Source organism: Ictidomys tridecemlineatus, chromosome 6, assembly GCF_052094955.1.
Source record: "Ictidomys tridecemlineatus isolate mIctTri1 chromosome 6, mIctTri1.hap1, whole genome shotgun sequence".
Lineage (NCBI taxonomy): Eukaryota > Metazoa > Chordata > Mammalia > Rodentia > Sciuridae > Ictidomys > Ictidomys tridecemlineatus.
The window spans coordinates 194,860,687-194,883,504 of record NC_135482.1 but is presented as its reverse complement, the minus strand read 5'-3'; the positions used below and the strand labels follow the sequence as shown (position 1 = coordinate 194,883,504).

Here is a 22,818-nt window from a genome sequence, read left to right as displayed (position 1 = left end):
GCCCTTCTCCCATGATGGAAAATGGAAGCCGTTGACATGGCTCCCCTGTTTAACTTGTTTAATTCTCATTTTAAATTCAGCACTGTCCCAGCCGTGTGAACTCTGAAGATTTCTTTAGTAATCCATTTTGTAGTTCCGAATCAAAAACAAAGTGAAAGGGTCTGACACAATTTGCTTTTATTTTTAGGCAAATCAACCCTGGTCATAGTTAATAAGGGGATTACAACCCAGACTAGGTCTTTACAGATGTAATGTAAATCAAGGGCAGAGCATAAAGAAACTGATCCCTTTTGATTGAAGTATGGTAAAAAGGCCTAGAGAAACTAGCAGCAGTAATCTGATTGTATGGCAATAAAACCACCATTTTCTGTCTTTCAGATAAAAATAATGTGGTAAATCCATGCAGTTCATGAGATGTAAAGGCAGATAAAGGGGAAGCCATGGCAACATATAGATGAGCTTGATGTTAGAAATGACACGTCTCTGAAAGGGTGCAGAGCACAGGCCCTTGCTCGGGGCTGTTGGGTATTATGTGAGAGCCACACAGGCTTGGAAACTGGGATTACAAACTATGAAAGCTCCGCTTGTGGTCTGGGGTGGCTGGAGCCGCAAAGAAAAGCTGCTCAGTTCTTGCTCATTGGTGGAGGATAATATGGCCAAGGTAGGTTTCATTGACTGCCTTTTTTTATAGATTGAGATTGGGGCTGATTAAAACTTCAGATCACTGCAGTCGTTAGGGCCTGGAAGATTTTCCTTCTTAACTCCTGGCCTGGCAGCCCAGCCATCCTGAAGGATTAGCCGCACTTCGCAGTTGGTCCTCTCCTTCATCCATTGGGGCTTCAGGCAGGGCCCTGCTGGGCAGCAGTGGAGACCAGGAGGGATAGGTAGGGCTGGGTTATCTGAAAAGAAAACAGAGGCCTTTTGATGCTGCCATCTCTCAGAGAGGCACACGTCAACACGGCCCTTGGCCCCTCTTTCTCCCAGCAACGCGTCTGGGAGTTTGTCTCTCTGCACCCTGGTAAAGAAACGGCTGAGACATCTTTTAAAGTAGGGCTTTAGTTTAAATTCAAATTAATACCTCTCAGATGTCAAAAACTGTGAACTCTATCTAGAAAATGTGTATTGTCACTTTTGAGCTGGATGGGATATGGTCCTTGGTGTAAATCACACTATTATAAAAAGGACAGTGTTGCCCAGCTTTTAAATTAAAAACAAAACTCTCTGCCCTCTTGACTCTTTTCCCCCTCTGTCCTGAGCAGCTTGGCAAGTGGACTGGGCTTTTTGTCTTTGCTGCCACACTGCCACTTTAGTCATTAAACAAGACAAACCATGGGTTCCATGATTGTGTGACATGCAGAGTGACATCCACCGTTGGGTCAAGCCAGAAAGGAAATATTGGCTTTATTGCCTTCCATTTGGCATTAGAGAAAAGTGTCAGCATCTCTTCAGGAACTCTAAGACTCTGCAAGTCCTGCAGGCTGCCACCCCCGGGTCTGACTGTCTTGGTGGAGTGGATCTTGGGTGTGTTTTTACAAAGGGCTGTTTATTTACAGCAGCCTGAGGCCTTCTAGACTTTTGCTTCTGAGGGTGTCTGATAAAGACTCTCTCTAAATCCTAAATAGTCTACTTTAGACCCATTTAGTTAACTTTGTTCCTAGTTCTCAGACTGCTGACTTGACTTTATATGTGCGGCTACAGAGACGTTACGTTTGCTGCTGTCTTCTCATCACTATGAGGATTACTATAGTTATTACTAAGTAGCTTTCATAGACTAAAAACATTTTTAAATGCTTGCGCACAGATCTCCTATACCCGGTACCTACTTTACCTTCCTTTCTAACTTAATTCAGTAATCTATATAAAAAGGTCCATCTCATTTGTCTAGATTCATCAAAGAGAAGGGACACCCCCTAATTTACAAGCTGGTCACATCCTAGCACCTTGCATTCTCCATTTGACAATGATTGCTAATGGCCCATTCAACTAAAGTATTTGCTTGTTAGCAGGGAACAGAGCATGATAAATGTCCAGCAAGCTTGCAGCCGCCTTCAGCTTTTCAGATGCAGGCTGGTGCATATTTATGGCAGGCAAATGACAAAAGGAGAGGCTGAATTGCCCTGGCCTCCAGCTTTCTATTACACAGAGGGTTAAAGTGATTAAAGAAACGATGCAGGAAAGCGCTGCCATTTGTTTACTAACTGCCGTCCATAGTCAGCTCTGTGCTGTGCCTTGTGAACATATTTCTCAAGTATGATGCGTGAGGGTGCTGGGTCTAGCCCTTGAGAGAAAGTGGGTGAGCAGGTGCGCCTGTTTCCCTGCAGGCCGATGGCCAGGGGAGCCTGGCTGTGTGGCTCCAGCAGAAACTCAGCAGTGACTCTAAGCTATTCAGATATTTTCCTTTCCATGTATAAGTTCAGATACGTAATTCTAGGCCAGAGCGTTCTGTGGTGAGTGCATACGTGCTGAGTTCAAATAATAATTTCAAGAAATACTAGGAAAAAGCTCTGTTACAAACAAAAGCCAAGTTGTTTCTTCCTCGAGTAATTCTCTGAACGAAATACCAAGAGCGAATGGGTAGTAGTGAAGTACGGATAGTTCTCACTTTCCCCTCTGTAAGGCACCGTGCACAAGTGTTCAAACCACTCCACAGGGGCAAGTGCAGAATTCTGAGAAGGAGCCACTGGTGTTCTGCCACAGTTGGAAAACATCCTTTGCTTTGGGACTAAAAGTAGACTCTATATAGAGCCATTAAACAATCGACTTTGTTTTCTTCTTTTAAATTCAGTTGCATACAATTTTAATTACATTATTTGTATGACTCTTCCAATACTGTCTACAGAAGTTCCTGTTTGCCACTAAGGTATTGATCTGTGCTTTTCATGCAGATCACTCCTGTATCACCCCAGAATAAGTATGAGAACTACATAGATTTTTGAGGCTCTAGGGTCAGTGTTTTGTGGGGCAGTGAGGGATTATAGGTGGGTCTGAGGCCTCACCTTGCTTGGCGGGTGTATGTGTTGGGGGGCGGCTTGCTATTGCCTGTCTACTGGCCTGCTGTTCCCTCTCTATGAGCATATCACAGAATTTCTGACTTCCAAAGTCTATGTCTTTCAAATGACCTCTTCTAGCTGCTCCTCGTAGCTCAGGAACCTGAGCCAGCATACTTGAATCACCTGCTTCTGCATTTCAGTCCTTACTCACGGTCACCACTTGAACTTGTTTGGGCTGAATCACAATCGCCTAATGAGTGATTGCAGCTGGGCAGTCCATGTTCCTGTCCACCTCAGAATGTCTCTGTCTACAGAAGAAGTGGGAAAACGTCCCTTTTTACTTAATTTTCAGAGCTATATTCTGGGTACACTTAAGATTGAAAACAAACTTAAGTTTTCAATCTCCCCCATGGGAAAACACATCATCGTTAGGACTATCCAGCAAAATTCAAGGTTTCTCCTAGATGTGTTCTCTCCCCTCCTTCAAGGTGTAGATCAAAAGTGATTTCTTTAAATCTTTCCTCTGTACTCTCATGGCACTCGTAGTTAAGTACCTTGGGTACAGGAAGAACAGTATACACCACAGGTCCCCATTCCTAATGCAGACTCTCTTCCACCCTTCCTGTGTGAAAAGTCAGGGACAGACATGGCTTCATTTCAGCAGTCCCCTACTCAGCCAGCATTTCCATCCAGGAAGCATTCATGGGCTGGACAGACACAGCCCAGTCTTGTATGGATGGCTGCTCAGCTTGTCTAGCTACTACTAGAGATCTACCTTCCAGACCCCGCCTGGGCCTCAGGGCCCTAGAATCACCCCAGAGCTCTTCATCCCTGAGGTCCAAGATGGGACTGGGAAATTTACCTTTCTAGCAAGCTCCCAGGGATGCAGTGGCTGCTGCTCTAGACTGTACTTGGAGAAGCATCGCCCTCCGTCAGTCCTTCAGGGAAAAAGACTCAATGTTGAGTTATCCTGCTTTGAAAGCCTGTTTGAGGATCTCTGAGGGAATCTGGGTTCCCTGACTTGCTGCTCTGTGGTCCCTTTCTTGCGTTAGGAGCATGAAGGATCTAGACCATCGATGGAGGAGAGTTCACTGATTCTCAGGTGAAGAGCCTGAGAGAAAGCCAGGTAGACACAGGCACATTCCACATTAGGGTGCCATGACCTCATCATGTTCAGGGAGTGCATAGGAAGAAGAGAAGGTGGCCACCCTGGAGTAGGGGACAAGGCAGCAGCCCAGGGAGGAGGCACTTGAGTCTTGAAAGACAGGGCAACTCCAAGTAAAGTTGCAGTAGCCTGCTGCAGTAGCCTGCTGAAATGGAGGACGGTAAGCAAGCCCCAGAGAGTAGCACTGCTTAGCACAGGGCAGTGCCTATCTGTCGAGTGTCCACCTGTAAACACGCCCCATTATTTCATAGCACAAAGGCAAATCCCACAGCTAGAACAAATAGTCCCTGTGGGATGGCTAGCCCACTGATTTCAGCTACTTCTGTAATGTGAGGATTATCCGTGTACACTGCTTTTCAGAACAAGGTGATCCTGGCCAGGTGAGGCACTTCATTTTAGCAAGGACAGAGGGGTGTGTTAGCCTGGTGAAGAGCATCTGTTGGGAATTCACCTCTGTGAACCAGACAGTCCCAGGTGAGCTGCCCAGGAGCTGTGTGACTTGGCAGAAGGACCCCCATGTTGCCCAGTTGCCCTATCCCCCAAATAGGAGCAATAATACAATAGAACTGAATAAAGAGTACTAAGATTGTGGTAAAATGAAATGTGTTTAGAGAGCCCAGTGCTGTGCTTGGAACAATGAACCAGTAGTAAATGTCAGCTATTATTAAAAATTAATTGAAAATCTACTGTGTGCCTATCTATAGTTCAGTTTGCCTTTCTCACGCCAAAGAAAAAATGAGAATACTAATTTAGTAAAATAGGACTTCCACCTTGCAAACTGTCTGATGTCATATGGTATTTGGTTTACTATCCCCCTTCTGCTTGAAGGTGTCCTGCTCCTTTTATTTCCTGTCTCCTACCAAGTTGAGCACTCCTGCTTCCATAACCTCTGTGCTTTTTAGAACATTAGGACTCTGGACACTTGTTCCGCTGTTCAGCTATGCACTCACAATGGCGGCTTTGTCCCAATCTGTTTTGTATCCTCTAGGAAAGGGTGCAGTAGGAGATTGGGTCGTTGAGTGAGGCTGCGAAGGGCATGGGTAGCAGTTTTTGCATTAATACTACCTGATATTTCTCATGACAGCGTGGTTGTCCATCTTGGTGGTACACAGTGCTCACAGGGGCCAGCTCTATTCCAACTGCTGGACACACACTCGTAACCCTTCAGAGCACACCACCTGAAGGAAGGGTTCTTATCCCTTTTATACCAGTGTGGAAACTGAGGCCAAAGTCATGTGTAGCTGAGAAGTGGCTTGGAACCCAGGTCCTCTGATGCCCGGATCCCTCCTCTTAATCCCCTGCCTCACCTCGTTAGTTACTGGGCAACTGAGCATGCATTTGCTCAAAGCAGTGTATGTGCAGGTTGGCGAAGAGGACGTGTTGGATGTGACTCTTCATTGTCCATGTTGACTTGGAGTCCCTTTCTCATGCTGGACATGTAACTCTGAATGGCTCCTTTGAATCTTTGATATAACGAGTCACACCACTGGAAGCAGAATAATCATCAGCTCATTTAAAGGGTGATGAGGTAGTTTTTACAGTGTATGATACCAATGCATTTATTCAGTATTATTCCTTTGACTTTTAACATTTTCCTCTTAAAAATTTAAATAACTGATTAATTCTTGCTGGGAGAAAAAGAGGTCAGATTTTTGAGGAGGGTTGTGTTGGGTTAGATGCTGAGTGTGTGTATCAAGCTAAGGAGATAGTATGACATCTTTTTTAGAGTCTAGTCACAATTAAATGCCATTTTATTTTGGATTTTGGGATCTGTGCCAGCTTCCAGCTTGTCAGAGCTGAGAAGACTCGAATCAAGTCGAGGCCTATTTCTACAGCAAACTGGGAATCTGGCTTCTTGCCTGTGGATTCATTCAGTGCGGCCCATCTGGCTTTTGATGTTCTGCAAGTTTGGAGCAGTTTGTTGAAGGAAGCCAGGCGGTGAATACCGGTGGGCCTGGGGTTCTCTTGACTTCAGAGTGGCGCCTCTGGGTTCGCACTTTCGCCCCGCTCCTCATCTGCTTGCCTGCAAGACCCCGCAGTGACCAGAGGTCTCTGGGGACCACAGCGTCACTTCCTTTAGAACTTAGGGCCTGCTGGATCCTCTTACCTTCTCCTTGTCCAATTTACTTCTGTTTAGTTCAGTAGCAGACTCTTTAAATAACTCACAGTATTTAACTCTGAAGTGCATTTATATTTTGGTTAAAGTAACTCCAGGCTGTTTGTGGTGACTGAGCAGGAACATAAACTGTGGTGCCCAGAGCTGCAGTGGACGCAGAGGAGCGCCCTTCGTTTCTAAGGTGCCTAGTTTTGGTGACCAGTCCAGCTTCACTGCTGCCTGAGGTGAACAGTTCTGCACCCGCTTTCTCTTTGCTTCCTTCTTCCCCTGCCCCACGGGCCGTGACAAAGAACGAGAGATGCACGAAGGTGTCTCCTGTCGCACAACCAACCTGTACCTGACCCATCCTGGAGCCCGGGAAGGTGTCTGGGAGGCGGCCGTTTAGCGGCTTGTAAAGCAGCTGCACACAACCTTACAAACTGTGTTGCTGGGCTTATTGTGATTGCAAGGAGAGTCCCTCCTCACCATGAGAGAGACCTGGGAGCGCTTGACCTGCTCTTTATCCGAGTCATTCATTCATTGTTTAACTGCACAGGCACCTCCTGAGCACCCACCCAGTCTGAGGGGGTGAGGGGCTTCTGCCAATGGGAGGCAGCAGGAACCCTTCTCCCCAAAGGGAGAGGTCTCCTCTTAGTAAGGCACGAGTGAATTTTTTCTACCTAAGCAAAATTATTAGAATTTAAAGAACAAAACACTAGGTGGTGGGGATGTTGGGACAGGGCTGGAGAAAAGGTGCAGCAGCCCAAGCCGCTCACCTTCACCCCACACCCCAACATTGACCATCTGATTCACCTGTGGCTTTCACCTTTGACTTTCTCCCACCCAGGTACATGAGCAGACAGACCCGTGTGCTTGTGTCTGAAACAACAGCCAGCCAGCTGGAAGTGCCCTTTGAGCTTCTTTCCCGATGAGAGCCATTTTCCTCTCTGGTGCCTCACCTATAAATAACACAGGTTCCACCTTCCTTTATGGCCTCTTGCTAAAAGCCTGGCTGGGAACAAGACCATACAGGTGCAAACAAATTATGGCTGGGAAAGAAGCCTGCAGTGTCTCTTGAGTTGTGAAATCCTAGTTTCAATCATGCAGCCACGTGGTGGAGAAGCCAGCAGGACAGGGTTGCTTCGGAGGTCACTCCACTCCCACTTCCCACCTCATCTCCCAGTGTCCCAGCGTCACTCTGAAACCCCCACATTTTGCCTGCTCTAGCTATAGAGCTCTTAAGTGATTTTTTTTTTTAAAGTTGGGTGTACTTTTTAGTTAACTACACAAATAAAACTTGGTTTTGATTTGAGATCAGTTGATTTTTAAAAAACTTCAGGGCAGAAATTTGACCAGCCTCTGAACTTGTGAAGAGACATCTATCTATGCGTCACACACTTGAAATATGACTTGCAGGTGATTAATGCATATATTCTCAGGTTCAGCCTGCAAGAGACGTTCCCCTCTGTGAATTGGAGGTTTTTATGACACTGAAAATCACAGCAAGGATAAAAATGCAATAAATGCTTGTGTTATTTTCCTGGAAAATGGTTTAAACCATAAGAATATTGTCTTTGAGCATTTTAAAACAAAATTTACGTTAGCCACCAGTGTTTTGAGCATTATGTCATAAATAAAAAACAGGATTAACATCTAAAGGAGTCAGTTTTCATTCAATTGTGCAGCACTGTGAGCTGTGAAATTTAATATTATTTGGAGTCGTTGGTAACTGTAGACTGACAGAGAGAAATGGATAAGTTTCAATAAAAGTGCCCACCACGGCACACGCAGACCCCGTCAGATGCAAGTTGAGGTCACTGGGCCAAGAAGTGGGCCCTCCAGCTCTGTTGCTGCAAATTAGATTCCGATAAGTAAAACTTACCTTTGGACTCCAGTTCAATTCCTTTTTCCCAAGTGCGCGGTGGGCGGTGGATGAGGAGGCCGGGTGCGCCTCACCTGGGAGAGCCGCTGAACTGGTTGTGGGCCTGTGGGCTCACCAGGCAATTGAATTTCTGGGCTTCTCATCTTTCTTTTCTTGAAAAGGTTTTGCTTGTGGTTGGTGTGAAGTCTGAAATGTACACCCCACTCCTGCTCTCCCCTTTCTCACACTTTAATGTCCCCAATTGTCTAGGCTGCTCTGGGGCCCCTTCCCTTGTCCTCGGCTAAATGGGGTTCATGTTGCAGATGATATTTGTTTTAGAAAACTGTGAAAGAAGGGGCACCTGTGGAAACAGGCAGTGCTTCCCACACATACCCACTTGAATTAAAGCAGAAAGTGTTGACTACAGCCTCCATGGCTGCCTCACTTCATGGAGGTCAAAGCCACTGAGAAGACAGTGGTGTGCTGGCCTGAAGTTTCAAGGTAATTACTTGTTACTCTGAGCAGTGGTGTCTGGTAGCCCGGGTCTGTGTGAACCCGACACCCAGTAGCTACACCCCACGGCTGCTCTGGTTTCAGGAGAAGTCTGCGTGGAAATTTGTTCTGAAGTTAAAGTGCAAAAGGGGGCAGTAAAGTGCTTTCCACAAAAGAAGGGAAATGTTTCCCCAGTATTTCCTACGGAAGTCGCTACCTGGGTCATCCTTGGTCCCACTTTCACTGATTCATCTTATAACAGAACTCTGTGTGGGGCGTTTCTGGAAAATCTTAATAAGCTGTGACAGCACTCTAGTATTAAATGGAAGAAACGCAACACCCAAGATTCCACCTGTTTATGACGTGCCATCAAATTCACGTGCAACGCCATTCCTTGAGAGTATTTGTGTTCCCTGGTGCACAGAGCAATTGTGAAAGGAACCTGGGTCTTTTGTGTAAGCTATTCTAGCCCCAGATAGATGCAGAAGGCCAGAAGTGCTGGGCATCTCCTGAGCATCGTGCCACCCGAGTGGGACTGACTAGAAGGACCCACCAACCACAGCTAGATTGAAGGACATGTCCTTGTTCAGATTTCAAACAAACCAATTCACACTCTGGTTTTCTTTCTTCCTGATAGTCTTTGACATTTATTTAAAGCAAAAATGAAAGCATTTGTAAGGAAAAAGTACATTTTCCAAAATGTGGTAAATTCACAGCATACTTAATGCAGAACACTGGCTTGGGAATAAAGCTAGTATTGATTTCAGGTTTGCTAACTGCTAGGGTGAACCTGTTTGTAAAATTAGGAAGGATTCGGGCTCCTTGAAATAGAAGCCAATGTCCAGATTTGTGGCGCTCAGTGATTAAGCATAAATTGTTGGAAAATACAGGTTTGTTATTCCAGCTTTTTGGACTTGTAAACTAATTGCATAGGCCATGGTTAAGACTATGATAACTTCATTTATTTTCTTTCTAAGAAATTGCATCAAAAAGTTAAAATGTCTCCAAGCCTTCAATATTTTAGACATGTCTTTTAAAAATCAGTTATGAGAGCTAGTTCAAGAAGATAGTACTGTTTGGTGTTTGAAGTTACACCTTAAAAAGTAATGTTCCAATCTGCATACAAAAGCTTTTGAGTGTTTATTGCAGAGAACTTTGAAAAACCACAGAAACCTAAGAGTCTCTTTAGCTCTGTATCCCACAGCCAACAGCAGCCCAGGTAGAGGCCCCGCATGTAACCATCTGCATATATTAGTCTCTGTGTAGTCAGCAAAATAATCGGGACAACATGTCACACATTTTACATATGTGTAAAATGTTTTCCACTGAGATAGTCCATTTACTTAAAGTGATCACGTGCAGCCCTGCATTGCCTCATAGAATCACTAGGCGGTTCTGTCACCTGAGCATTGTTGCATGTTTACACACAAGATGCTGCAGTGTCACTAGATGACAGAAATCTGATGGGACCACTGTCATATATTTGGTCCCATTATTGACTAAAATGTCATTACAAGAGGCTTGACTAACTCTAATGGTATAATTTTGAAATGAAAATAAAATCGACTCTCTGCAGTACAGAATGTATATTCATGGGCAAGTCTTGGTGATTTGCAGGTAGAGAAACTTCCTGTGGGGTCTCCTCCCACCTCCCCACTTACTCATTTCCACCTGTAGCAGCAAGTAGAGCAGGGTTTGCATTGTCGTGTTACATGAGTAGCCCGGCCTTATTCCTGGTGTGCTTGATACCTGCCCTAATTATGTGGAAATATGAAGTATCTTATTTAAATAGATCTTTCTGTGTGTGGTATTAGCTGTGGCTCTGGGCCTGAGCTGACCCCCTGTGTGAACAGAAGCCCTCCCCCAGCACCTGCACGAAACACTGCTGTTTCTGCATGAGTGCTTTACCTGACCTAGTTCTTTGTTTGGATGCAGAAACTGGTCATTCCTGTCTGTGTCTTTTTTATTTTGATCTCAACGTTTGTCAGCTTGAGAGTTCTGCATTGAGAACCAACACAAACTCACCCTTGTTTGTGTGGTAACTCTGGCACATTCTGACAGCTATTTACATCCACGTATCCACCATTTCTCGAAGGAGACCCACCAGGCCATCTCCCAACTCAACTTCATGAGTATTTACTGAACTAAATCAGTAGTGCATCGGTGGCCACTGGTGGGCTTTCTTCCAGGTTAGCCTGGGTGGTCAGGCCAAATAAGTCACGGGCTGTCTCTACCAAGGTGCGTTCTGTGTGGTCGATGGAAGTGTGGGAGGGGGCAAGGTGAAGGGAGCAGTGACAGCACAGTGTCCTCTGGTGGGAGAAGGGAAGGGTGTGACATTACGGTCCCTGAACAGCTGTCCCTTGGTGTCTCATCGACTGGCTTCTCCTGGGTCCTCCTGTTGCACTGAGTGGGTTCAGAAAGAGATCTGGTGACTGCTGCCTCCATCTGAATCCAGGCCCCCTTCAGACCTGGGGGTGCAGTAGAGATCAACAGAAGGACCCTGACCCTACATCACAAAGCAAGATGATCTACCCTGTCCCCGAACTCATACATGGTGGCCTGGGAACCCAAGTGCCTCGTTGATGGTGCCTTCAGTACCTTCTGCCCTGTGTTAAACCAGCCTGGGTTCCACCTGATTAAAACGCCCTGCTCTTGCCTTATTATTAATTCTGTTCTGTTCTCATCTATAACATTGAAGAATATTATGTCACATAATGGCAGTGAGAATTTTTACAATTAGTACTCTGAAGTTGAAATGTCTAATAATTATTAGAGATCTAATTTAGATTACTAAATATTAATGTCTAATTTAGATTATTAGATTTATCATCCAAAGTATTCCATGTGGGAGTATTGGAGTCTAGTTTGGCGAATAACTTTTAAAAACTTGAATTAAATTCAATAGGTAATCCAAAGGTGAAAATAGCCGCTAAAATCAAGTCAATTTACTTTAAGGCAAGTTAGCTTTGGAAACCCCACTTTAGAGATTCCATTTTTTCCCATCTTCTGTTGTCTGTGTATCTGATTCAAGGTCATGACATCTGTTGTCTTGCTTGGCAGTGACTCATGGGAAGACCTTAGGAGTTGCCTATTTGGGCTCTGAGGTTCCCAGGGCAGGAAGATGCACACCACAGGCTGCCCATGCTGACCTCAGGCTCAGAGGGGAACCCCCCTGGCTCCGCCTTTCCAGTCTAGGATGTGAAGCACCAAGGGACAGACATTAATGAAGAGACATTATTAAATGGCCCTCTCTGTGACCACTGTTTGGGGCAAGATTTAACCAGAGCTCCATTCCTTCTGTGGTGTGAGCTGTAACTATGGGGGTTTCGCTGAGCTGGCTTGGGTTCAAGATGAAGCTTAGCTCACCAAAAGAAATCTGTGTTTATCATCCACCATGGAATGATCATGCAGTAATTTCAAGGTAACCAGTTGTCATCACCAGATGATTTCTTAACACTTTCCAAGTCAACACATGATAACTGACAGAATCCGAATATAAAACCCTTAGCTTCAAAAACATTACTGTTTACTGACCTGATTCTAACATATAGGAATCATTGTGTTCCATTTTTGAAAATGGTATTATTATTAAGAAACACCCCTTTTGGTTTGCATCTCCCATCTGCTGTTTACATGAATGGTCTGGAATGCATCTGTAACATGGCCTGTAAAACACAAATTCCATGTGGTCGGCCTATTTCTTCTTCTCCTTTTGGCTCTTGGCCTCCTGGGGCAAAGCAGGATACCAGGTGGCCGCCTGCAGGAGCCAGGGCCTCAGATGAGTGCCACAAAGCGCTGGAAGCGCTCAGGCACAGCGGTGTGTGCTGTGCGTGCCCCCAGGTCCCCTGGAGCTCTCCGTGGGAAGCCACAGGCCTGCGCTGCATCTTGGTTTTCTCTTGATTTTCCTTAGCTTCATGGCTTTCTATAAAAAGCTTAATTTAGGAAAACAAGTATCTCACAAAACCAGATTTGGACTTCAGTTCAAAAGGCACTGAGAACTGTACGGTGGAGGGTCAGGCTTCCCCTGTCCGGTTCATGGGCGCCAGGGTTGCCCCTTGCTCTGCAGGTTGGGGTGTGTGGTGTGAGCTCTGTGGACCTGCTGACCCACCAGAAAGTGCCCAGCAGCTGCCGTGTTGGCGTGGTGAGTGACTTTGGAAGTGGCTAATCCGTGTATTTTAAATGGGGAGGAATTTTAGAAGGCTGCATAGGATTCATACACATCCTTCTACAGAGAAAGGGTCAGAAGTCTGCCCTGGGTGACATGGCTTGGAAACTCCACGTGGCTCCGTCTTAGAATCCCTGCCAGGCCTGTGATCTGCGAGCAGTCTGCGGCAGGCAGGCCCTGATTTGACTTGCATGCGTGTATGGTGGCCCCCGTTGGTGGTTCACTTCCCTTTTTCTTCAACTAACTAATGCCGTCTCATTCGGCGTCTCCCCCACTTGGGCCGCTGCTCTTTAGTATTGAGCCAGACTTCTGCCCTCAGGAGCTGAAGTTTTGATGGCAGGACCTCTTCTCTCTGAGAGCATCTGACAAGGAGTAGGTTGCTGTGCCCTTCACTGAGACCCTGTTGCTTTAGGAAATAGGGCTTCGGGGAGGGCCCAGTTTCTGGGAGGCCCCGCCCCCTTTTTGCCACAATATACTCAAAAGGTAATTAACTTTTTTTTTGAGCTTTAGGGACAGTGGGTTTTGTCAGGGTTTGATATGAGCGTGTCAGATATGCTTGTTTGAACTGAACCCCCCCCTCCCCTGCACTGTCATGTTGATTGGACGTCCCATGGGTCATAGCCTCCTGTCACTGGCTAGGACACAGTCCTAGACAAAGCTGGACTGCATACACTGGATTAAAACTTTTGTGTTAAGAAAGTGTAGCTTGTTTGCAAAATGAGTTAAGAGCCAATTAAATATTTATGTGATTTGTGCCTTCTGCAAAATATGGCCTAAGATGCCCAGGTCGTCCAGGAAGCCGCACCAGCCCCTGCGCCATGGGCCACTGACCTGCCTCTATCCAGCTCAGCAAGAGCTGCCCTGGGCCTGGTGAGCGGCAGGAGAGTCCAGAGCAGGCGCCTTCCTGGGCGGACAGGGGGCCTCCGGGGGTCTTCACTGCAGCAGGAGCGCATCCTCAGGAAGGAGGGGTCCTGGCAGGTTCTGAGCTCAGAGCTTGTCAAGCCCAACTGCTGGCCAGGCTGTGATGGGCTCCAGAGCTGCGCAGGCGCACAGCTGGGGAGGGAGGCTGACCTAGAACCGGGCTGCTCCGGCCTGGGAAGGAGCTGCCCTCTAAGCCCAGGAAGCCCTCCGGGCAGTTGATAGAAGGTTAAAGTGGCCCCACCTGGCCACGGAATTTTGCAGAGTAGAGCAGGCCTGGGCTTCCTCTGGTTACTTAGGAATGCTGGTGCCGACACTCGGTCACTCCCACGCAGTGTCCCTGGGTGCCAGCAGGGTGGGAACCCCAGGCAGGGCAGGGGCCCTGGTTTTTGTAAAGGTGGAGATGTCCTGCAAAGGTGGAGGAGTAAGCAAAAAGACAAAGCAGCTTCAGAAGGAGAGCAGTTTGATCCCGTGGAATTTCCTGTACCTGCTGCCAGGCACGGGGCCTGTTCTTTAACCACAGGACGCCTCAGAATCACTGAGTGTCCCGTGGGGAGGGCAGTTAAAAAACGAAAATTCCTCTTCCACAAACGCTCAGATGCAGCCCTTCACAGGGAATGGGACTGCAGGAGGGGAGGCGCCTGGGGACACCCAGCTTCCGCCAACCCCTCCCCAGGTTAGAGTTGGAAGTGTCTCTCTGTGGAGCTGTGGCATGGCCTAGAAGGCACAGAGAGGCCTCTCTGAGAGGTGAGCACCCCTGGTCAGAAGTTCCAGAGAGTTCTTCGGCAGTGCACACATGATGTTTAGAGTCTGTCATTGTTATCAGATGTACTAATTTTGAATTCTGCTTTGTAGGAAGGTTTTGTCTTAGATGATTCCTGTTCTCCACTTTTTTTTTTTTTAATGGATGAATGAGGGCTGGGATTGTGGCTCAGTGGTAGAGCCCTTGCCTAGCACAGGCGGGACCCAGGTTCCATCCTCAGCACCACATAAAAAAATAAATAAATAAAGGCATTGTGTTGTGTCCATCCACACCTAAAAAATAAATATTTAAAAAAATAAATGGACGAATGAATGTTATATGTTCTTGCTAAAGGTACCACATTAAGGGGGGACAGCCCTCTCTTTGGGGTTGTACATTCCCCAGAGAGTGACAAGCCACCATGTGCAACCTGCATTTTTCCTACCATAAAAGTATTGGTTTCTAAAAACAAAGCTATAATATAATCATATTACATGGCTGTTTCATAGCCACTCTGATGTACTCTTCAGAAAATGAATACTTCATTAGCATAAACCATACACGGTTACTTCAGTGTGGACTAGAAATTTGGAGTGCCTGTACCCCTTGCTTTATCTCTGTGGGTGCATCCTGGCCCATCAACATCGTGGCTGGTGGGCTTCTCTGGTTAAATAAAACCTTGCATTGGAAGGATTCCGGGGCAATGCTTTTTTCCCAGGCTTTAATATCTTAATGAGCCCACAGGCCTGGCTGCTTATAAGTGCCCGGGACTTCTGAGTGTGTTGTTAGTGTTAGTACTTGAACCAGGATGTTCATTAGGAAGCTCTTGTTTCAGTATCTCAGAGAAACTCCCCATTAGGAAAGATCTTTCAGCAGCATGACTAGCGAGGGAAGGAAGGAGGGAGACTTTTAGGTGTGTGCAACCAGGGATATTGTATCAGTAGCCTTAGCTCTAAAGGTTTGCCCCTAAGAATTAATTGGAGCAAATACATCTCAGGGGAGGGGAGAAGCTATGTAGAGCAAGGACTGAAGTTGTTATCCTTGCAAGTAGAGGACTCTTCATTTTGCAGGTGAATCAATAGTAGGACTAATTATTTCTGGTTATCTTTTATGGGTTTGTAAGACATTTCTTTTGTTCAGTGTAATAAAAAACCCATTGTTTGATCCGTGACTGACTAATTATGATAAGTAATTTGAAACATTCCTGATGAAACTTGTCTGTTAATTAACATCCACAGCAAATGGAAACCAACAGGACAACAAAGTCTTAGTGCACCCACTGTTCCCTGGAATGGATGAGATCTCTGTGGCATGCCCAATAAACCCAAATTGCCAATGGTTAAAAAATAACAAACAGGTGGGAAGGTCTGACTCACCCTGGAGGAAAAGTTATTGTAAAGCTACACAAAGGAGTACTGAACTATTCTGAGGGAGGAGGTGGCCACGAAATGTCAGCAGGCTGCCTGACCCTGCGGCTTAGAAGGAGTCTGCTTTCTTGTTTGGTTTTTGAAGCTTAGTTCCTAAATACATTTGTCCGGCCTGTGTGGAGCCCTGGTCCCAGCCCCAGCCCTGCAAACAAAACAAAAAGTCTCAATGATGATCTGATGAACAAAGAGACTTTCAGTAAGTAAAAGTGTGGATCCAAGAAGTTGCAATTTGGGATTATTGGCAGTGTCTGGCTTGATGTTAACATATCATTAACACTGTTTAAGTTTTATCAACTCAGTGGCTTTTCTTTTATATTTTAGATTTCTACCTGGACAAGGACTGGTACTATACCCACAGATAGGAGACAAATTGGATATTATTTGCCCCAAAGTGGACTCTAAAACTGTTGGCCAGTATGAATATTATAAAGTTTATATGGTTGATAAAGACCAAGCAGACAGATGCACTATTAAGAAGGAAAATACCCCTCTGCTCAACTGTGCCAGACCAGACCAAGACGTGAAATTTACTATCAAGTTTCAAGAATTCAGCCCTAATCTCTGGGGTCTAGAATTTCAGAAGAACAAAGATTACTACATTATATGTAAGTATAATTGTGTTTCCTTATTTTGTAGAAATTAGGATAAGCTAAATAGGTTTGTATCAATTTTTGTTTCCTTAAAATTATTGTGGCAAATAGTTGGGTGAGAATCTTTGCTGAAGAGTTGTCCACTTTTTCAAGGAAATTTTAATTGAATTTGGGACCCTGTAGTAACAGTATTAATTAAATATAAATACCCAAAGGGGGAAAAAACATCTTGGGATTCCTACAGTATTGACATAAATGGATTAAATGAATATATACTCAGCAGCTCTACTGACAAAACCATTTTTAAGGACCACTGATGAGATTTTGATGGGTAAATCTATGCGATGCCTTTTCTCTTCATCCATCCATCCACCCATCCATTTGTCCCTTCATCCATCCATTCAGTGTTTGTTCTGGTGACAGTGCTTCAGTGTCAGGGACTCAGCATTGGACATGGTGGCATAATGATGACTTCCTGCATGACGGTGCCAGCCTGGAGAAGATGGATCTCATAGGTTGGAAGGTTTAGGGTTGCAAGACTAAGCACCATTATACATGGACTTCTTAAAACCAGATTTTGAAGGGTAAAGCAAAACCTAGTTTTCTCACTGAATTACTTCCCTTCCCCATAAATATAACATTGTTTCAGGAATAGATGGTACAGAGTTCTTGGATTATATCTGATGGAAACTCATGAGGCTGTGAGTTCCAAATCCACGAGGACACCCTGAACATGGGCCTACTGTGTGCACCCTGAGCTAGCACCAAGCCCAGATTGCTCCCAGGGCCCTGGATTCTGTCAGAGTGGAGTCTGGGAGGCTCAGACAGCTGTGTGCATGATTCAAGCAATGAAATATTTTTCCCTAAATTTTCAGTTTAAAATTATACTCTTAACTGAGTGGAATTCTCCATTTGTTTCCGTAGACTTGAGCTCATTAGGGAACTGCCTCTGCTGGCTGGGCTCCCCTACTGCTTGGTGATCAGATTAAAGGTCTGGCTTTCTCCATGTACAAGCGGCTTCTTTAGAGCTCAGAACCAATAATTCACTGAATATTTATCCAGTGCTCCATAATATGTATGTTTTACTACATTAGGAATTTAAAAAAGGTGGTCATGGGTACCTAATTATCTTGTCTGTTGCTTCGAAATGCTACAAAGACTAAAAACCTGTGTTTGAAGCCAACTTGATACATAGAGAGCAGCTTTCCAAGAATAAGTAACAAAGAAAAGGAGAAAGTGGTAAATTATGTATTTAATGGAATAATTATCATAAAATGAAAATAAAAGCATTCCAAGATGAAACAAAGCAGATGGGGTGGTAAAGTGTACAAAATAATAGGGAAATCTTTGACAATACACAATAGTTACAAGGTAAAATAGATGAAAACCAAACTTTCGTAAGCTGAACAGTGTTTTTTTTTTTTTTCAAGACCATGTAAAGACTTTTTCAGTGGATCCTAATGCCTAGCATAACATTGATAGTGAAAATGACCTGCAGTGAATTCAGGAAGAGGTTTCTGCCCCTGTGGGGTAGAGATGGCAAGTGGCAGCCTCTGATGAGTGGGTGCACTAGATTGATGTTCCGTGGTGGTGAAGGCCTGTCCCTACGCCTGAGGCTGCCTGCTGACCCAGCCATGGAGGATAGCCAACAGACCCTCACCCATTCTCTCTCTTATCTTAGTTCATGGCTTCATAAAGATGGCTTTGTGAATTCTAAGATCCCACTGAGTGCACGTGGGATTTCAGTAAACATTAAAGGCGTAACCTTTAGTCTGAAATACTACACAAGAAATGCAAATAAATAAATGGTTTACCAACATCTCTTTGCTTAATGTAGTGCATTTAATAGCTAGCTTTTATCAATGCATGAGAGATTTGTATTTAGAAGCATAGTTTAATTTATAATTATAATAATCTACACAATAATGGCATCCTTTATTTTTCTTTTTTTGGAAACTCATTATGCCACATTAGCAGGTTCATTGCAGGTAGCTGAGCTACTCTGGCCTCCAAAACTCTGCTTAGAATTGTGATTTACAGTGCAAAACCATGGGGTGAACTGAGATAAAAGAATCTTAAACAGAATTGAGGGTTGCAGATTTGCAAAAGGAGGAGATTTTTGAATGTTGGCTGTTGAGAGACTGCCCCAGGGTTGGTAAGTGCCCAGGCTCAGAAATTGGCCTGGAAGTCCAGTGACACCTTAGCAGAGTTGAAAGGTTTCTACTACATTGCAGGCAGAGGAGGGCATTTCAGATGCTTAGGAAAAAGCAGAAGCCAGTTTCTTACCCACCCTATAGCAAAGCTCATCAATACACAAATCTCTCTTGAAGGGAAATGGGAAATTAGAAGAACAGATGTTAAAATAGTCTTAAAAAATAATGTTGACTTTGAATTGTTTTCTTCAAGACTTCCAAGACACCAAAATAATTAAGGGATTTGTAAAAGTTACTAATTTCTATATCAAACAAATGCCCACCCGTGTGTGCGCACACACAGGGTCACAGTCAGACTCTTTGCCTTTCTTCAGAAGAAGGAAAGTAAATGTTTGAAGATATTGATTTTTATAATGGTACACTCATAAAATGGTGCTGGTAGCATGATGGAAAATAACCAGATTTACAAGTGTATTTTTAACTCCTGAAAGCACTTGTTCTCTTTGAGACAGTAATATGGGCATTTGAATTGCTAGGAAATATAATACTCTGTTTAACTCCAAACCTTTGTGTCTGGTTGGTGGCATCTTCATCACTGGGGGTGGGATGGACCCCCCGGGGACAGTCCCCATGGACTACACTGGGGTCTGTGATTCCACAGGGGAACAGAGATTTGGAATAATTGGACCAGGAGCCCGGAGTCCTGCATCCTAGTTCTGCTGCCTGAGCATAATAAGAAAGTCACTTTATTTCTATGAACTTTAATTTCCTTCTCTAGAAAATACATTGATTATTGGTGTTATTGTTCAGATGAACAATAGCAGTCTCCTCTAGGTCCAGGCTGTCTATGGCTGGACAGGATCCTAAACCTGACCTTGTTAAGGTGGCTCCTCTCAGCTGACACGGGCAGGATCTACTCTGAATTCTTTAAAGACTCTTCATTCAATTTGTAGAATTACCCAATTTAAAATAGTCATCACACTTTGAGTTTTAAAAATAAATATTACTGTTTAATGAGAACTATTTTAATCCTACCAAATAGCCACTAAATTCTCTTAAGAAATGACATAATAAAATGATATATATCCTCATTAATACTTCTCATAGATGATTATTTGCTTTGACATGTGGCAAAATGATATATATGGATTTTCTTCATGTTTACAATTGACTTTTTCAAGTGACCTGTTTCATTAATTAGCCTTGGGCTTAATTTGCATAATAAAAATCTAATTATTAAATGATTCAAAGATGGTCTGATAAGCCCCTGTTCTCCACTCCAGTTATTTTTATCATGTCTTTAAAATTGTGCAAATGTTTGTGAAATAACTATATGTTCATGCTGATTCCCATTTTCAAGGGAAGCTCTGTGTTGGACATAAGTAAACATTCCAACTAATATTAAAAGTGTTCCTGCCTCCCTGTCCTTCATCCAAACAGTGTCCCTTAGGCCCTCTCTGCTTGGCTTACCATCTTTTTTAAAGGTAATAATCCCAAGCTGTGTGGCGCGGCCATTGGGTGTGTGGGTCTTTGCCACACAGTCCTGAGGGCAGTCCTGTAGGTTGCTTATGACCTTCGCATAAAACCTTCAAGATACAGAGATTTCCGTCACACTACCAGAACTGTGTGAATCAGAGATGGGCGAGATGCGGATGCCTTTGTGATCGTGCATTTTAAGTGCACAGTGACCACAACAGAGCTGTGGATAAAATAATATTCATAGAGTGCCTCCCCATTTAGTTTAATGTGGCTTTTGCATTATTTGACTGTCAACCTGTAGCCAGGACGTGGTCTTGTGGCGTAGCCTGTAGGTCATCATTTCTAAAGGCTGTTTGGTTGATAGTTGTTCTGTTATGTGTACACACATGCTCAGCCTGAAGTGTTCACAGTAGTCTTTCTGGAAGTCAGCCCTCACTTTCCAGCCTTCCTTGATAAACACGGAAGGATTCTGGAGGAACTGCCATTTCTTAGGCCCCTCATTGGTTTGGTTGTCCGTTTGTTTGTTTGTTTGTTTTTTTTTTTTTTTTAATATAAGAGCATGCAAAATTGGAAGGCTCCACAGATACCTTTTGCAGTTTTTTTGGACATGTATTCCATTTTTGAGCAAAATCACAAAATCAAGTAAATGCTTACACAAATAGAATGAAACAACACTTGTAAAAACCCAAGCAGAACAGTAGATCCTACTCCTTATTTTGATTGAGCATATGTATGTATGTTTGTTTTCTTCTGCTGTTTTTTCATTTATGGATCTAGGTTTGGGGAATAGGAATGACAGGGGACACGAACATATACTAAATGTGCTGTCATCTCTTTCCTAGCAAAATAAGTTACGGGAGCTTTCAAATGTCTTTTGGTATTTAGATATCTTTTGAAATACATAAGAATACGTGACTTCTATAAAGTGATAATGCACTTCATTTGGTGGATTATTTACATGTAAATGTGGCAAAAGCAACACACTTCCATCCTAACATAGATCAGGCTAAGTGATACAGCAAAATCATCCTGTCCCTTACATCCTGACTTAGGGTTGGAGATTCATGTTTGCTAACTTGCACATAATTACTAAGTGTAAGCTTTTAAACCCATTTCTGTCCTTCCCTACAACAGTTCTTTTTGTAATGTAATTGTCAAAATCTTGCCAGACACTGTAGAGTATGGTGCTTAGAAAGTAAACATACGTACCACTAACACAGATGAGCCGAGGAGCTGAAGGTCTGGGGTCTGGCAGTCCTGGGCTCTTGAGTGCCCTATTCAAGTAATCTAACCTGTTACTGTGCCTTGATGTCTCCATCTGCGAATGGGGATGGTGGTAGCACCTGCTCAGAGGGTAATGTGGGTTGTGTCAGGTAGATGTCAGGAGCCTGCTTCCAAGCTTGGCACAAAAAGCACAAGTAAGAATTCACCTTGGAGCAGGGAGGAAGCAGGGGCCTGAAGACTGGAGCACCCAGCGGGATGACACAGAATGCCTCACTGACTTGAAGTCCACCCATAAAATGAAGCTGCAGAGAGTTTACAAGTTTCAGTAATGCTGGGTGACTTAATTACAAGATCTCTCTTTGTCTTCTTTGAGTCTTATTAAAGTTATTCTGTCCTTGGGCTTTCTTTACCAGGAAGCATGCATTTATGTATGGTTTGTTCCTGGAATTGCCCAAGCTTGTTAACAGGTCCTTTGTCAGACCCAGAAGAGACAGACAGGGGAGGAGTCTTCAGACACATGTGATCATGTTGCCCACTTTCCATTTCACCCGTTTCTCAGTACTCTTCTCGGTTCCCTAGAACACAGCGGGGAAAACCCTGCATTTTTATTGATACATTAAGCAGCACTTTAATACAGGACAAGTATCTGTTCAGGGAACAAATGTGTCAGGTTGCCTTGTCATGAGACTAGCTGGGAAAGGACACCGTAACAGAAGCGTGGATCTTGCTGTTTATTAGCAGTGTGAGCTCCTCTTTGGGCTGTGGGAGGCCTCCCTTGGAGTGGACCAGGAAGGCTCCTCATGGATTCAGAATGAAGACCTACACTTAAGGAGCAGCAGCTCCACCCCTGCTTTGCTGGAGAGTGGCGGAGAATCTGCCAGCTCCGGGTCTGAGGGAGTCATGACGGTTGGGATGTCTGTCCCAGGTGGCTCAGGGGTTGGAAGACTTGATTTGCCTTCTGTGGCGTCGCCCAGGCAGTGGTGACAGCTTATCTCCATTCAGCACCAGTCCTCATTCCCAAAGGAACCAGTGAAAAGATGACTGTGCTTCCCAGAGTGACAAGGACTGGGTGAGGAAGGGAGGGAGACGAAAAGCTATGGATGCCAAAGAGATTTCAGAGCAGATGAAGAATGAAGGACAGCCCGAGGAAGAGTTACCTAGGAACTGCTCAGAATAAAACTGCCTTTGTTGTTTCATAGAACTCATCTCAATATCCCCAGCCCTGTATTTATAGCTTTTCAAAGGTTCACTTAGATTTATAAATAATCGAACAATCCTGGAGACCTAGTGCGAACATAAAAGAGGACAAGGTTTTTTTCTTAACAGACTTAAAATATTCATCATGAAGATAAAATTTAAAGCAAAATAAAACTTTAAAAAAATAGCCAACAGGCATAGACAGACGTTAGCAAAGATTACTTTGAGAAAACTGATTTATATAGTTGCTATGAGTCACACATTTGATCCTAAAATTCTAACTCTCAGCCTGGGTGTTGATCACTCAGGGACGCGGGGTG

General features: G+C 44.4%; 1 protein-coding gene across 2 annotated transcripts in view; it reads left to right on the top strand.

Annotated features, from left to right (window-relative positions):
- Efnb2 (ephrin B2) overlaps window positions 1–22,818 on the top strand; it is a 43,353-nt gene that overhangs the window by 5,461 nt on the left and 15,074 nt on the right. For both annotated transcript variants that reach the window (XM_040281712.2, XM_005316995.5), the window contains exon 2: window positions 16,177–16,460. In XM_040281712.2, coding sequence (XP_040137646.1) covers window positions 16,177–16,460 — 284 coding nt within the window. The remainder of the gene's footprint in view (window positions 1–16,176; window positions 16,461–22,818) is intronic.